Raw genomic sequence first — 18,196 nt, 5'->3', positions numbered from 1 at the left:
TTCGTTACGGGCTGCTCATTGGTTCAAAGAAAAAACTGCACAGCAAGGCGGGTAATGGCTGAGTATTTACAGGGTTCTTTTTAAAAATTGAGTCAACTTAAATTCCTGTGAGCCCCTCGCTCTTGACCATAATTACATCCCTCAAATCACAACACCTTCAAACTGCATCCTGGCTTTCAAATCCATCTATGGCTTCAGCCCACCCTATCTCGGTGATCTCCTCAAGCCCGAGCTCTCAGCAGGTTCATCGCTCCATCATTAGTGCCTTCAATTGCCTAGGCCTGAAACTCTGGAATTTCCTCCCTAAACCTCTCTCTGCATCTGCCCCTCCCTTTCTGAAGCTCTTTGAAACCTACCTTCTGGCCCATGCTTTGGACATCTGTCCTCGCAGCTCCCCATTTGCCTATTTGACAAATTTTGTTTGATAATTGCCTCCGTAAAGTGCCTTATATTAATGGCACTGCATGAATACAAATGATTGTTGTATTCTCATTGTGCTTTCAAACTCATTTCACACTGCCGTAATGAGTATCCACCACCATCTCTGTTGACCATCAATTATAACAGAACCATCTTCATCTCTGTTCAACCACTTACTGTCTAAATTGGATATTATCTTTCGAAAACTAGAAAAGAACTACAAAAAAAATGTCTGTACTCCAACCGTCTCCAATAATGCCAAACAATAAATATTGGTGGTAATCTGCATTATACTATAGATTTCAAACTGATATGAAGATTTGAGGATTCAAATTGGTATACAAATAGGAAATCTGAAGGACAAGTGTTTCACCCAACCTATTTGTTACTCCCCATTACTCGCCAATACAATTAATTAAAAGCTCCAACTTTAAAATTAAATAGTTGGTAATTAAAAACCAGGAAACAACGGAGAAACATTACTCGTTGGAATTAAATGACCATCATAACGAGTAGTGCCTCTGAAGTTCATGAGGTCTTCCGTAAATGTCTTACACAATGCTTCTGTCACCGAGTTACAGACCCAAGTGATTAATTACCTCCTGCTGGGATACTTAAATTATTCAACACGTTAAACTGAACCATGCTTTTAAAAAAACAACAGTTGCATCTTTCCTCACACCATGCCTAAGCCAAGCTGTCAGTCCTCATTTAAAACGCCGTTAACTGCTCAGATTTACAGCCTCAAGTACAACTTCAGCAGCAGGCTGAGAGAATCTAGTTATCGTTGGATTAATTGTTAATTTTAGAAAGGTTTTAGGTTGGCCATCGTGATGAGGTGTGCAGGCAAAACACTGATTTTAAAAATAACCAGTTGCTGGAAATTACTCAAATCCTTCATTTTGCATGTGCAACATATCCTAAACTTTTTTAAATTTAGAGTATCCAATTCTTTTTTTCCCAAATTAAGGGGCAATTTAGCGTGGAAAATCCACCTACCCTGCACGTCTTTGGGTTGTGGGGGCGAGACCCACGCAGACACGGAGAATGTGCGAACTCTACACAGGCAGTGACCCGGGGCCGGGATCGAACCCAGGTCCTCGGCGCCAACATATCCTAATGTAATGCATAACAACAGCTTGCATAGCATCCCAATATAATACAACACCCCAAGTCCCAAGTAATTAGACAAAAAAGAACAACAGCAAGCCAAAGGAGTTATGCAGACAACTGAAAGCTTTTCAAAAGAGATAGATTTTAAGGAAGGTCTTAAACAGGGAGAGTAGAGAGGTTTTGGGGAAACCATTAAATTTAACAATAAAATTATTCTAAAATACTTTAATTTCTAAAGTCAGAAATTTCGACTTGATTGACTTCTAGAATTTCCCAAAACATCAATATTGATTCTATGTTTAAAAGAAAAATATTGATCCTCTGTTTTTCAACTTCAATTCAAGCCAGGCAGAATAGCTGTTTAAGCTCAACAGATGTCAGTAGTGCCACAACACCCTGGGCTGGTGCACGGTCAATTCCAGCCCCACATGGCCCGGAGTCGCTACACAGGTGAAATTAGATTTTATTTAAAATACTCAAAGTCCTTGGTTGAGCCCCAATAAACTAGTCACCAGGTTTGTAACTTTAATACATGTAAACTTTTATTATGTACAATATTATAATTAAAGGGACACACACACACACGGGAAAGGGTGGTGGAAAGGGAAATAAATTAATAAAAATAAAAGGAGAGAGATCTTCGATGCACTGAGATGCCTTCCAGTTTCTGGCCATCTGCCGTTCATGCTTTTGTTTTGATACATCTTCCTTCTAAGCTGGAGATGGTTTATTCTGGCACAGTTGTCTACCTTCGCTACCGACTCACCGTCATTCCAGGTTCACAGCAATGGATTTGCCGACGTCATCACTTTCAGAATAAAGCATTTCTTTGAGGCGGCATGGTGGCATAGTGGTTAGCACTGCTGCCTCACCGTGCCAGAGACCCGGGTTCTATTCCAACCTCGGGTGATTGTGTGGAGTTTGTACGTTCTTCCCGTGTCAGCGTGGGTTTCCTCCGGTTTCCTCCCACAGTCCAAAGATGTGAGTGTTAGGTAGATTGACCATGATAAATTGCCACCGTATGTCTAGGGATGTGCAGGTTATGGGGTTATGGGGATAGGGGGGATTTGGGAAGGATTGGTGCAGTCTCGATGGGTCAAATGGCCTCCTTCTGCACTGGAGGGATTTCATGATTCTATGATGATTTCACTTGAGCAAGGAGAAAGAGAGAGTTCTTTCCACTTCCAAGGTTTAAACTCTTATGCCCAGTTCTCTCAGAAAGCATCACGCAGGAACCAATCACTGACCGCTGTCAGGCCAAGATCCACTCGGTGCCGAGGAGTCTGGCTTCTCCTCTCCATGAACAATACCTGGGGACAAAGTGTCCTGACAAGCAAACTGCTTCAACCTCGAGTCTTCTGCTTAAAGGCACATTCTGATTTTGGGTCCACGGATCAGAAAAGAAAATAGCCTAAAAGGAATGGGAACAAAGGAAATAAACAGGAAGGACTCTTATAGCCATGAAAATTCTGATAGTTTTTAGAAATGAGCAAAACCAATGATATGATCATTGCAAGTTGTTGGAATCAGGAACTGTGACTCTCTCATCATTCTCATTCCTGCTGAGAAGTATCTGACCCCATGTTGGTGGCTCACCTAGTGGCATAGCGAATATCAGAGAAGAAAAGCGATCAAAACCAACATTGTGATCCTGATTACAGAGTTGATGAAATCAATAAGGAAGACTTATTGTTAAATAATCTGTACTATTGTGTACGTTAGAATAGCTTCTCGGTTACCACACTTCATTTCGTGAATCAAAGTGACTACTGGTAGTAGCCAGAATATTAGCATTCAGGGTGCAAACTGATGTCGGCGGCACGGCAGCACAGTGGCTAGCACGGCTGCCTCACAGCGCTGAGGACCTGGGTTCGATCCCGGTCACTGTCTGTCTGGAGTTTGCACGTTCGCCCCATGTCTGTGGGGGTCTCACTCCCACAACCCAAACATGTGCAAGGTAGGTGGATTGGCCGTGCTAAATTGCCCCTTAATTGGAAAAAAAATGAATTGGGTATTCTGAATTTATTTTTAAGAAAGGATGCAAACTGATGCATTTTCACTGCTAATAGAAGTGTATTTACACTTGGCACTTCTCAGAGAAGTAGTTTTTTCACAAGCTGGGTTATTATTTCAGGAAATAAAGGTTCAGGCAGTGTCCTGGAAAGCTCCACATGGTTTTAAATCTTATATGGCAATACTGGGGAAGAAGGCGTGAATATAGGCTCCTGTCCAAATCAAATAAAACATCCTGTCATTGCTAACCTGGCTGCTGACTTCATTCCCGATAATGTCACATTATGTGCCCTTGAACATTCTTTTGCAAATATGGAGTTTGGTTGTGCAGTCAGACTTAAAATGATGACAAACAAGATTGTCAGAAATGTTGAGGTTAAAATTACTAACTAAAACCAGAAAAACTGACCGAGAGAACTATTAACTCCATTTTCCTTCACAGGGAAACGTGCCTATAAATTCAATTCAGACCGTGGTGGAGGGGGAAAGGGGAGCCTGTTGCAGCTGTCACTCAAAATACAACCTGCCACTGAGCCTTGTGGTTGTCTGGGATTCACTAAATGCTTGTATTTGTATGAATAAAAATGAGGGGATTTAGCAGCTCTGTTCTTCCACAAAGCTATCAAACACTGACCTTTACAACAAGAAAATGATTTTTTTTTTAAAAAGCGCATCTCACAAGCAAAGGCAATGTCTACCTATCGTCCGAGAGAATTGTTACGAAAAAGAAACATTGAAATTACATCAGGAAAATTCTGCCCGCTGGCTGAAGAACACATTTATATAAGAAAAATTTTGTCAGCTACTTTGCAAATTTCTGGAAAAGCAAGACACACCTAAAGAAACCTCTGCCATTGGGGAATGACCCAGTTAGCTTCCAACTTGAATGATTTCTCCCCCTCCCCCAAAAAGACAATCGCAAGCATTTCCTCAATTGCACACAGACTTGCCAATTCCCTCACTGTATTGCCTTTGTTTAAAAAAAATATATAGTCCCAGAAGTGCAGGAAATTATTTTCAGAATATAGACAGCACTTCCTTTCCCAGAACAATCCATCTCTCAACTCGACAGACTGTCTACTATATTTACCCAACCGAATTTGCAGATGATATACTTCCAGCTGTACAATACACACATGTTCCTGTCAATCATTTGTTAAAAAAGATATAGAGAACTGTGTACTAAGGAAATGAACTGGTATTATTTAACTGTAACAATCCGAACAGTTTAAGTTAATGCGTCCTGTCTCTGGAGTAATTGCATTTAGAAAAATGATAAACCCAATCACCAAGTAAAAAGTTTCAAGCGACTTGGGGAAAAAAGGCTTCTGCCAAGCGTGATATTGATTGTTCACATCGGCTGCAATTAAGATGTTGATTTTTTGAATTTATTTATTCGTTCTGGGGATGTGAGTGACACTGGGTGGACCAGCATTTGTTGCCCAACTCTAACTGCCCTTGAACTGAGTGGCTTGCTGGGCAATTTCAGATAGCAGTTAAGTGTCAACCACAATGCTGCGGGCATCTGGAGTAGGCCAGACCTGGTAGGGATGACAGATTTCTCTTCCCTAAAAGGACATCAGTGAATCAGATGGGGGGATTTTTCCCCCGCAATCGACAATGGTTTCATGGTCATCATTAGACTTTTGATTCCAGATTTTTGTTGTGGGAGTCAAATCCAGGTTGCCAGAGCATTGGGTCTCTGGATTACTTGCCCAGTGACAATACCATTACGCTTCCCAAATTTGCCCGGAGAATCAGCAAAGAGATTTTACGCTGTTCTACTTAGCTATTTTACAGTTCACAACCAAGGTTACCAAAAACTGCACTTCCAATTTGTAGTAATTCCCAAATCTTTGTTGGAACAGATACCATATGTGCTTCTGAATGAACACCAATGGGCAAAGCTCACAAAATAATTTTTATTTCTAATTTTGCATAGCTACAAAATATGTTAATCATGACCATCATGTCCAATCCATATATATGGCAACCATTTACCTCAAAAAAATCCAAGATGTAAACACCATGTTACTTTGCTGTGTAGTTTAGAGTGGTGATGGGTTCAATTCTAGCGTGACAGTCCTTACCAAAGGTGAAGCAGACAGACATTGTCTGTAATAGATTGGTAATCAGGTGCTGATTGCCATGTAGAAATATGTTATTGTATCGATAGCAGAGACCTAGCTCAAGGAAGGGCAGCACTGGGTGTTAGATCTTCCTGGTTCAGAAAAAAAACAGGGAAGGAAGGAAAGGAAGAGGGGTAGCGGTATTAAGGAGAGAATTTCAGTGCGAGAGAAAGAAGATGTCAAGGAAGGAATCTATTTGGCTCAAGCTAAGGAACAAAAATAGTGAAATTACATTGCTCGGTGTAGTCTACAGACACCAACTAGTGGGAAGGATGTAGAGGAACAAATCATGCAAAGAAGTTACAGAGAGATGCAAACAATATAGATAGTTATATTGGGGGACTTCAATTACCCAAATGTAGACTGGGACAGTGGTATTGTAATGAGCGGAGATGGGCAAATGTTCCTAGATTGCATTCAGAAGCGTTTTATACAGCAGTACGTATCCAGTCTAACTAAAAAGGATGCACTGTTGGACCGGGTTCTTGGGATTGAGGTAGACCATGTAGATCAACTGTCAGTGGGGAGCATTCAAGAGAGTGATCAAAGGCAATTTACACATGAAGGCGGGGGGCATGGCTGAAGTATGAAATTAATACTTTGCATCAGTCTTTACCAGGCTTTGCCTTCTTCCAGACCCTTCCATCAGGCAGAAGGTACAGAGGTCTGTAGACCCGCACATCAAAGACATAGGAACAGCTTTTTCCCCACAGCTACAAGACTCCTCAACGCCTCCCCCTCGGACTAATCTGTTCCCTGTCGGAAAACTATTCACGAAGCCCTATGCTGCTCTTCCTCATGTATTTGCTTTGTTTGGCCCCTTGTTCTGCACTGTAACCAATCACTGTTTGTCGATGTACCATTTGTCAATGTACTCGTCGATTATTCTTTTTTGTCTACTATGTACGTACTGTGAACGTCCCCTTGGCCGCAGAAAAGCACTTTGGTACATGTGACAATAAATCAAATCAAATCAAAACCAAGAATGATAAAGCTCTGTCACAAGAAGGGTTCAAAATACATAAGGAGGACATGTTGGATAGGCTATGAGTGCTTAAAGTTGACAAGGCACCAACACCAATGAGATGCATCCAAGGATATTGGAGGAAGTGAGAATAAAAATTGAAGGAAAAAAATAATTGGGTACTCTAAATTTATTGGGAAAAAAATCTTAAAATTTAAAAAAAATAGTCTGCTGCCAAAGTTTAATGTGTTTGTGACCACAATGCAACTGACGAGTTAAAACTGGAGGCATTAATTAAAACTCAAGTGAATTCCCAGTCACTGATCCTTGGGAGTATCTTCCTTTTACTGGTTTTGATGGAGCTGCAGAGAAATTCACTGGAACACACTTTAATATAGTTTGACATGCTCCAACATCATTTCTCTTTTATTTACTGAAAATTTAAATCGGAGTACTCAAAATATCTTGTAAACAACTCAAAACTCATTTTGGTGTCAGAATGCTTCATCGTTCTAAGCAGCTATTTGCTGAAATTGTTTTTAAAATTTTAATGAAGACATTATGGTCCTGAGAACACTCCAGACAACATTGGCATATCAACACATCAGATTTAGTGGAGTGCACTTTGTCTCCACAGAGGACCCAAGGCACGTGTGTGAGGGATATTACAGTTTAAAAAGTAGATAATGACTTGAACCAATTCAAGTCTGTCAAGCACTTGTGTTTTGTTTTCCATCAGCACCTGGTGCATGGCCTGGCTTTGAAGAGTGAATACTGATTGTAACAATGTGTAACCAGGGGGGGAAAAAAAGATATTCTGCCCCCAGTAACAACACTTCAATGTTGGAAACAAACATTCTCGGCGCCAAGCAAGTGATAGCAATTGTAACAGAAGCACAAGACAAAAGAGAATCAATTTGGAGTTCTGCACATGCGGCAATTCTTCAGAACAACCAAGCACTAACAGGAGTTTGGTATCGAATAGAAGTCCATTGTAGGATTCTAGCTATGTTGCAGCCACAAGTGCTTGTCCATCTAATGTCTTCCCTCTGGACCCAGCTGTGCTGTGTGGTACAAAGCTTTTGACAGGAGGCAGAAAGCAATCACTTGTATTCTCCCACTGACTATACTGTTTTTATTAATCAGCAGCATAACAGTCTTTATTGTGCACCAGCAAGATTTTTTTTAAATTTAGAGTACCCAATTATTTTTTTTCCCCCAATTAAGGGGCAATTTAGCGTGGCCAATTCACCTACCCTGTACATCTTGGCGTTGCGGGGGTGAGACCCACGCAGACACAGGGAGAATTTGCAAACTCCACACAGACAGTGACCCGGGGCCCAGATTGAACCCGGGTCCTCAGCGCCGTGACGTAGCAATGCTAACCACTGCGCCTCCCCTTTACCAGCAAGATGTGGAGTTTTAACTCTATGTGATACCATCATTAGCATAATGAAAACCCAAAATGCACCAAATTAAATCATGTATGCTTCCTAGTTGTTTCAGTTAGTTTACGTAAACCTATAATCCTTCTACCCCCGCTGAGCCATGCCTACATTTTTAAGTACGGGAGAGGTGGCGCAGAAGGAGGGAATGATGTGTGACGTTAGCGGGTTAAAAAAAAATTCTAATAAAAAGTATCCCACATTTCAATGGATAAAGATAGACTTATCAAAATTATTTTTCGAGGGGTTTTAAAAGATATTCTGTCCTGCTGACGGAACCGGACTTTCTCACCCTCTCCTTACCAGACAACTCCATATTGTAATTAACCGGAAACCTTCAAGTGGCTCTACTGGAAGCAACGGGAACAATCACTTAGACTCTAGAAAAGACAACTGAACCAGGGGAACCTATGAGGTTGGCTGATGCTGCAACGATCCCAGGCAACCTCTCATCACCTCCACTCACACAAGTCCCATGGCTCAAGATTGGTTCGCAGGCCAGTTTGGTGCAGCCCTAAGTTTGTAATGCATGTAGACTAGCGAGAAACAGGCATCCATTCAATAACTTCATATCATATTCCGCTAAGCCTATCTTTATCATGCGAAAACCGTCAAACTGCAGTATGATAAAGCCTTGGTAGAAAATACCGTACCCTGAATGGATTACAATTGGTGGTAGATAACTCACAGCAGTGGGTTATGGAATGAAGATCCATGTGGGTAGGAACATAGTTAAGCAGGTTCCAGAAATACAGATGAAAGAGTGAACAGGAAACAGTTAGACCTGGGTGAATATCTGGCCAGTGTACTGATTGGAGATAGCAGATCTGCCAAGGAGAGTTGGATTACAACGGAAAAAGTTGCACTCATTAGAAGGAAAAGTATATTGAGTGCACAACTGAATAGAGAATTGAAGACAAGTGAAGAGCTGATATGGAGTTTCATCCATACAGTATTGAAATATTGATGGGATAAGAGGTCAGACTTCAAGAGAATTTTGAGATGAGGATTTGGAGGCGCTTGAGCAAGCGGATAAGGAAACTGAGGTAGTCTAGGAGATTATACAAGAAGTACAGTTTAATTGTTGTGGTCAGAAAAGGGCAATTTAATTTGTTTTGACATGTGCTGAAACAGGATGGGATGTGGAAGAAGCTATCATAAGAACATATGGAAGGAAAAAGACCGAGGAGAAAAATTAAGATATTTCCAGACCATATTAAAATGGAAGATCGGAGAGAGAGCTGCCTTTGGTTGATCACATGATAGTGACTTTATCCACTATGATCTGAAGCAGTATCATTTTTTTAAGTGAATGTACCTATGTCTCATGGTGTCAGTGTGCCAGATTTCCTCATTCTCTTGAATGCAATTTTCCAACATGTGACACATAATTATTATATTATATATCCAGGATTGCTTTGAAGCTCTCTCTTTCTTATAAATGGATGTCATCCTATTGGCTCAGGAATAGTACTCTCCTAGTTAATTGTATAGTTGAATATTTAAGAAGTTACAGAAGAACATATTGGAGCAGACTGAAACTGCAATGTCCTCGAGTTCACAAGTGTGTGTTTGTAGCATGCGCCTCTGTAAATAGAAGCTTAAAAAGACTGAAATGGTTGGACTCCAGTTTTATATTTCATTACCTTGCCACCCGGATTAGAACATCGTCCCAGAGTTAGAAGGTTGTCTGTTCAAGCCTCATTCCATGCACTCAAGCATATAATCCAGGACAAAATCAGTGTGGTACTGAAAGAGTGTTGTATTTTCTGAGGTGCCTTATTTCAAATATTATGTTAAACTGGGACTCCACTTACCCTCTCAGGTGGACAATCCAATATTCGCATTGAAAGAGGAACTTTCCTCATGCTCTGGTCAGTATATATCCAAGAACCTACATTACTAAATCAGATTGTCCAGTATTCATTTCATTTCTTTCATTTGTAACACTTCAAAACTACTTCATTCATTGTAAAATGCTTTGGAATGCCCTGAAAGGCACAATATGAATTGAGTTCTCTTTCTCTTGTAATCGAATTGAAGATTTTCTAGTTGCTCAACATCAAGGGACTTGGCCATAAAAGACATTCTGGCAATCCACAAATTGGTTAGCAAAGATGAGGAAAATCTTGAATGCAAATAGAGTTAAGATTATGGGTTGTAAAATATGTTTGTGAATAAAAGGAATCCATTGCAATGCCCTGCTACTGCGTAACGGCCTGGGGAACTTACTTAGTACAAAGAAAAGGCACATCCTTGACAGTGCAACGCAGGAAAATAGACCAATGTCACATAAAGTCCTATCTAACACGATCTTATCCATTTGGTTACAGAAATCCACATTTAAAGGAAATCTCAACCAATGTATAGTTTGCCACAAAGTATCAGCTGTTAGAGCCAAGTAATCTTCTTCAGCAGGGTTTTTGCGGTAGAAGCTGAAGAACACCAAAGGACAATCCAAGAATCTTTGTTATGTATTCGCCATTTAGATGGGAATATCATAAACAAATTAGCAAGTTTATAAGTAATACTGAAATCAGGGCGCTGAGCAAGTAATGTGAACTATGCAACCAGACCGCAATCACGGACTACAACGGTTCAAGGCGGTAGCTCAAACCCAACCTTGTGAAGAGCAGCTAGGGATGAGCAATAAATACTGGCCTAGCCAGCATATAATGAATTTTTAAAGATTCAAAATGATCAGTAAAAAGCCCAAAATAGGCAATGTATTATGAATGATTATGAATGTTAAACCAGACATTTGTGGAGGAGGGGCACATGGATCAGAACAACCACTTGCATACGTATGGTGACTTTAAGAGAGTAAACCGTCCTCGGGCGCCAGGAGCTCCAGTTGTGCATGTTAGGTGGATTGGCCATGATAAATTGCCCTTAGTGTTCAAAGGTTGGGTGGGGTCACTGGGTTATGGGGATAGGGTGGAAGTATGGGTTTAAGCAGGGCGCTGTTTCCAAGGGCTGGTGCAGACTCGATAGGCCGAACGGCCTCCTTCTGCACTATGATTCTATGATTACAATAGATGACCAAAGGTAGGTGATAAGGAACATCTTAAAGGAGGAAAGACAGACAATGAAATAAAGGTTTAGTGAGTTTGTCTGCCACTTGGCAGATGCTGTCTTTATTGCTATCAATAAAGATATTATTCTGAATGAAACTGATCGCTCTCAAGTGGGTTACCACCAACCTATGTAGTTACAGGTTTATTCCAAATCGTCACTCGTGGAGATAAACTCGGTAAGGACACATGGAAAGGATCACATAATACTTTGAAAAGATACAATAGAAATGGCTGTTAATGGTGAAAAACACCCTTGTACCTGAACATCACCTGAAGCAATTACACAAAGATGAAATGACAAAAGTAAAATCAGGGCTTTGATGAGTTTTATCTGCATGTCAACAGGAAAAAGGCACAAACAATATCCTGCAACCAGTATGGCTGGTGCATACACATTACTTCCTGGTATTTGATAGCTACCATAAATCATGGCATGCAATTCGACCCTGCATACAAGATAGCCTCATTTTTCCAACTCCAGAAGTCGTGTTTTTGCAAATACTCAGCATACCAGTTGAACCCTTTTTCAGCCATCACATGCTGTACTCGCATGAGGAGTCAACTGTTCTACAAATGCATGCTTTACTTAACAGTACTTATAACTGGGCGTAAGGAATTAAGCAGGCAACACAGACTGTGTTACAAAGGTACACGGGAGTTAAAGAGATGCCCGCTCTGTGCCAAAAGCTGATGACATTTCAAAATGTTGCCTACCCACACTGGTTATTTCACATTTATATGCACCACACAAGTTGATCCCCATTTTTGGAGGGATTTTAAAGCTTCAAAAGTTGACTTACATGCCAACAGATGCAGCATTGTATATTGCGCTGAACAGTAATACCTCCTGAACCATAATAATCTTAAAACCTTACAATGAATCCAAGTGTTATCGAAGCAACGTACATCTATTTTTAAACCCAAGTTTGTTTATGCAGCATAAACATTATAAAAGTTTATTAAATGTGTTCTATGCTACAGTAAGCATCTCCTCTGTGATTTGCAGCACTGAAGCACAGCGCTGTGCAGGTGGGTTAGGGATTACAGGCAGCACTTTGCACAGAGATACCAGCAGGCAACACACAGGAGCAAACTGTGCACCACTGGAACACTGCTTAACATTTACACTGCCTCGCTCACTTCATTACAATTTTTGGTTAAATAATGAACAGACCATATTATCACTTCCTGAGGGAATCTGAAAATTATAAATAAACTCTGAAACCCATAAAATGGGAAACAGAGATAATATTGACAAACCTAAAGAACACCACTTCACAATGGTTATTTCCACCACACCTGATCAAATATTTCAGTTCTGAATCTCAGCACAGAAAGAATAAAAGGCATTTCAAACCAAGTTGAAATTTATTACAATGCAGCTCACAGGATTAGAAGAATTTACCCGAATACATTTTACGAACCTTAAAAAGACTAACCTTCAGGAGAATATTAACTTCACTAACTTGCTATTTCAATGGCACATTTTTAAAAAATGTCATGAGCTGTAAAGGGAACTCTTTAAAGTTTTATTTTTACAACTACATTATCTACAGAATTTAAAAGATATTCCGACACAAAGGTTTATGCTATAAGTCAATACGTAAAGTTTGATTAGAGTCACTTTTCAGATGCTTGATGTATAATTTGGTCGGTTTAATATTTCTAAACTTGTACCTGTTATATTGTTCAGCACTTCCTTGAGTTGGTTGAAACTATTTAGAAGTAGATCTTGCTCTTCATCCTGAAAAAAATATATATGAAGTATGAAAATTTAGATTATAAACAATTACTCTGTTAGCAGGAATATTTGTTACCCAGGAGACACAAAGATCAAAGGGAGCAATGTGCTTTTTCGAACCCGAAATGTCTACTTATGTCTAGCACATTGCCCACAAAGGAATTGGGAAGATTATGAAGCAATGTGCAGTTATAAGCGCTACTATAACAGATGTTTGATTGATACCTAATCAGCTAATGAGTTTTCAAACTGGGAAGTCTGACCATGAACCAAACGCAACGCATTCCAAGATTGAAAACCACACAAACTGCACGGACACCAGCAGATTTTAAGCTTGCTGCCACAAAGAAATTAAGTCCATTACCATGTTCAGTTTAGAGCAAGATTTTCTGCCCCTATTTTCAAGCCGTCAATGCAGGCACAGCCATTGATGACTCATAATCAGACACTTCTTCATAAGACCATAAGACCATAAGACATAGGAGCAGAATTAGGCCATTTGGCCCATCGAGTCTGCTCTGCCATTCAATCATGGCTGAGATTTTCTCATCCCCATTCTCCTGTCTTCGCCTCATAACCCCTGATCCCCTTATTAATCAAGAACCTATCACTGTCTTAAAGACACCCAGTGAATTGGCCTCCACAGCCTTCTGCAGCAAAGAGTCCCACAGATTCACCACCCTCTGGCTGACAAAATTCCTCCTCATCTGTTTTAAAGGATCGTCCCTTTAATCTGAAATGGTGTCCTCTGGTTCTAATTTTTCCTACAAGTGGAAACATCCTCTCCACGTCCACTCTATCCAGGCCTCGCAGTATCCTGTAAGTTTCAATAAGATCCCCTCTCATCCTTCTAAACTCCAATGAGTACAGACCCAGAGTCCTCAAACGTTCCTCATATGACCAGTTCTTCATTCCAGGGATCATTCTTGTGAACCTCCTCTGGACCCTTTCCAAGGCCAGCACATCCTTCCTTAGATATCGGGCCCAAAACTGCTCACAATACTCCAAATGAGGTCTGACCAGAGCCTTATACAGCCTCAGAAATACATCCCTGGTTTTGTATTCAAAATTCTAGAATAATGTTATTTTTCAAAAAACATGTTGCATTGGTTTTTCCAAGTTCCCTGAGTGAGCTACCTCAGTCAGAACTAAACTTTCTCCTCGAGCACACATTTTAAAAGACCATTTTGGAGCTGGCTACATTAATATGGTGACATTCATTTTGGTTTTGATGGCAGATTCAAAGATTTATCTAACTGCAAATGCAGCCAAACTGTAGATATTCTGATACAAAACCACCAACTACACTCATTGGGGTAATGCCTTTCTATTTTTTTTAGCTCCAAAGAGAACCAGAAACAGGCTTCAGAATCCTTTCCATGTCACAATGTCACTTTGTTGTTTCGTGACCAATTTACCACTAACACAAGTTTCCTTATACTGACAAATCACAAACCAGAATTTCTATATCACGAGCAATTGTTATACACTCTGGACTCTCGCATGAGTGTTTTGAAGGTTCCATGCATATGAAAAAATCAGGCACAAATCTAAATCGTGGCTCTGTGAATAGTGGTGACAGTAGTCCAAGATTCTGAAGAACTAACCACGCACAATTTTAGTGCATCAAGCACAGAAATCCAAGTCACCATGGTCTGTACTACATTGTAATCATAACCATTGTGCTCCAACTCTTACTATCTCAATTAATAATTATTAATTTGATCATTTCTTCTTAGCTAAGGGTATTAAGGGAAATGGTGCAAAGGCATTTGGATCAATCATGATCCCAATGAATGCCGGAAAAGGCTCAAGAGGTGAATGGCTCACTCCTGTTACTATTTTTCTAAGTATTAGACCCTAGAGACACAAATGTAGATTCATCATTTAAATTGTCAAACCACTTTCAAATCAGGATCTCAAGTGTGAAAGGCGAGTCAGTTCTGAAGTACATCATAATCAATCACATACCTTTGGAAAGTATTAACAAAGAAACAAAGAATACAGCACGGAAACATGCCCTTCAGCCCTCCAAGCCTGCGCCGATCATGTGTCCTACCTGGGCCAACCACCTGTATCCTTCTATACACCGTCTGTTCATGTGTCTTCCAAATAAGTCTTAAAGGTCGGCAATGTATCTGCCTTAACCACCTCACTTGTCAGTGCATTCCAGGCCACCACCACACTCTGTAAAAAAAAAAAAACTTCCCCCGCACATCTCCCCTGAACCTCCTCTTCCCCCCCCCACCTTGAACTTGTGCCCCCTTGTAATTTTTAATTCCGCCCTGGGAAAAAGCCTCCAACTGTTCACCCTATCTATACCCCTAATGATTTTATAAACTTCTATCAGGTCGTCCGTCAGCCTCAGTCTCTCTAAGGAGAATAATCCCAATTTACTCAATCTCTCCTCATAGCTAATACCCTATGCTAATGCCCTCCATACCATGCAACATCCTGGTAAACCTTTTATGTACTCTCTCCAAAGCCTCCATGTCCTTCTGGTAGAATTGGACACAATATTCCAAACGTGGCCACACTCGTCCTTTTCCATTAATTATTATTAATATTTCAATGGCAGATTTTTTTTCTGGGGTTAACATCTTGGCTGAAGTCTGGAATTAACCGAATTGCACGTTCAGTAACAAAAAGGTCGACTCCTGCATTTGTAAAGATAAAATATACTAATACTGTAAAAAGAAATGTGGAAATTGGCAGTTGGGACAAATTTACTATTAGGCTAGAGAAAGCAAGGTTATGGCATACACACAGAGTGTTATTTTTAAATACATTGAAACTCATTCTCATTGCCCAGTGACAACTTCCACGTTATCATCACGCTATCAGGGAAGGTAATCTAATTATAGCTGAATGTACCTCCCATAATAAATAACAGTAGGTCTAGGAACACCAAATAGGTCTACAAATGATACAAACACTGCACAAATCTGTAGGCACATGACATACAAGGGATTTGTCAAAACAACATTCAGCACCCACCTGATGCTACAGTCAACTAACAGCACGCAGCAGATACATCACAGTAAAAACTATGACATACCTGATACGGCCTTGTTGTTTTGCTCTCCCCCAGTAACGCAGTCTGCAGCAGCAAAGGAAATGGAAAATAAAGCAGTAAAAAACAGAGTGAAGAAACCAAGAGCTAGTCAGGTCAGCTGAGAAAGGTAGTATCTTCTGACTCATTTCATAACGTGGCCACATCCAAAGAACCCGAGAGGCTCACTCAGCTAGTGTCTAACATATTGGATTGCAAATCAGAGATTCAAGATTCAAATGTTAGAAACTACCACCAATATTTCCAAATCATTCATGCAACCTAGCATTATGTGCTTGAGCTTCACATTTCCTTTTCCAAAAACGGTCTTAAAAGTCCCATGTTCAATCCCCACTCCAGGTCAAGTTGGCTGATGTCAACCAGAGCAACAATCCCATAGGAAAGGGATGAATGCAAAAATTAGATCAGCCAGGTTTTTGGTTCCTGACTGTTATTCAATGGTCCTCGCTGGAAAGTATTCTTGTGCAGAAACCCAGCAAGAGCAGGTTTGGGATTTTCAGGATTGACACTCAGCACACACAAGTATTAAAATTTAGTCATGGCTCGGGAGGGGCAATCATTAAAAAAAACTACGCCTAGCAAGAGAAAGAGTGCCTTCACAAGGAGCGAAGATTTTTTTTTAAATCAGAACATAATACCGATTGAAAGGGATACGTTTTAAAATGTCGTGAAACGAGCAATTAAAAACTGTTACTTACCAGGAAACAAAAACTAGAAAAGTGAGCTGCGCACTGCAGTTACATCAGTCTAGCAACTATTAACACTAAGAGGGGATGCACAGTGGTTAGGCACTGCTACCTCACAGCAGTTAGCACGGCTGCCTCATGGCGCCGAGGACCCGGCTTCGATCCCGGCCCCGGGTCATTGTCCATGTGGAGTTTGCACATTCTCCCGGCGTCTGCGTGGGTCCCACCCCTACAACCCAAAGATGTGCAAGGTAGGTGGATTGGTCAGCTAGGTTGCCCTTAATTGGAAAAAAAAAGAATTGGGTACACTAAATTTTTTTAAACTATCAACTGTAATATCCAACATCAAGCAAAAGAAATTCAAGAGTATGTTATAATAACCCTATGCAAAATGATTAAAATGTGACTAAATGCAACATGCAAAATTGACTGTGTGTAGAAATATTTCAACATTAACTATGTGAAAGGATTTCCTCTGTCGAATAGAAGTCATAGAATTTACAGTGCAGAAGGAGGCCATTCGGCCCATCGAGTCTGCACTGGCCCTTGGAAACAGCACCCTATTTAAGCTGACGCCTACACCCTATCCCCGTAACACCATCTAATCTTTTGGACACAAAGGGGCAATTTAGCAAGGCCAATCCACCACACCTCCACATCTTTGGACAGTGGGGGGGAAACCGGAGCACGCAGAGGCAACCCACAGACACGGGGAGAAAGTGCAAACACCACACAGTCACCCAAAGCCGGAATTGAACCTGGGTGCAGTGCTAACCACTATGCCACCCTGCTGCCCAATTAAAGAGGGTGAAGAAAAAAGAAAATTCCTTCAAAATGTCAAGAGCAAAGTTCTTGTTTTCCCAACTATTGATCCTTTTTAGCCAACAAGTTAACCATCAAACGAGCTTAAAGGGCACTGTTGAGTCACCTGACATATCAATAAGTACATCAGTTACATTTTTGCAGTTATATTTCTGATGGCTCTTTACATCCCCAAGAGATTGCTGCTCCCTACTTGTTCTGTTTTCTGCACCTGCAGTGTGGGCAGTGATTAAACTTGGGATTAGCAATTACCTTAATTGAACTAATATGCTCACTGAATTTAATATAGTCTCACGCAATGCTGGGCTAACACAAAAGCAAATTATTCCGGAGACTGGAAATCTGAAACCAAAATAGATAATGCTGGGGCAGCACGATGGCGCAGTGGGTAGCACTGCGGCCTCACGGCGCTGAGGTCCCAGGTTCGATCCCGGCTCTGGGTCACTGCCCGAGTGGATGTTTGCGCATTCTCGCCATGTTTGCGTGGCTAAATTGCCCCTTAATTGGAAAAAATGAATTGGGTACTCTAAAATTTAAAAAATATATAGAAAATGCTGGGAACATTCAGCTTATCATCTGATGAACAGTCACTGAACTGAAGGAAACGTTAACCCTGTTTCTCTCCATAGATGCTGCCTGACCTACCGTGTAATTCCAGCATTTTCTGTTTGTATATCACTTTTGGACAGATGGATATTGAATAAAGGTCAGCT

The 18,196-nt window shown here is 40.7% G+C and overlaps 1 protein-coding gene across 9 annotated transcripts in view; it reads right to left on the bottom strand.

The window, feature by feature from the left end:
* gbf1 (golgi brefeldin A resistant guanine nucleotide exchange factor 1) overlaps positions 1–18,196 on the bottom strand; it is a 237,543-nt gene that overhangs the window by 198,862 nt on the left and 20,485 nt on the right. For 4 of the 9 annotated variants that reach the window (XM_038782817.1, XM_038782820.1, XM_038782818.1 and 1 more), the window contains exons 3-4: positions 15,961–16,002; positions 12,839–12,905 (exon numbers count right to left, since the gene is read on the bottom strand). In XM_038782817.1, coding sequence (XP_038638745.1) covers positions 12,839–12,905; positions 15,961–16,002 — 109 coding nt within the window. Of the gene's footprint in view, positions 1–12,838; positions 12,906–15,899; positions 16,003–18,196 lie in introns of those variants that run through there. The other 5 variants (XM_038782823.1, XM_038782822.1, XM_038782824.1 and 2 more) reach the window with 2 other exon arrangements.

This window comes from Scyliorhinus canicula, chromosome 22, assembly GCF_902713615.1.
Source record: "Scyliorhinus canicula chromosome 22, sScyCan1.1, whole genome shotgun sequence".
NCBI classification, from domain to species: Eukaryota; Metazoa; Chordata; class Chondrichthyes; order Carcharhiniformes; family Scyliorhinidae; genus Scyliorhinus; species Scyliorhinus canicula.
This window is presented reverse-complemented; position numbering and strand designations above follow the sequence as displayed.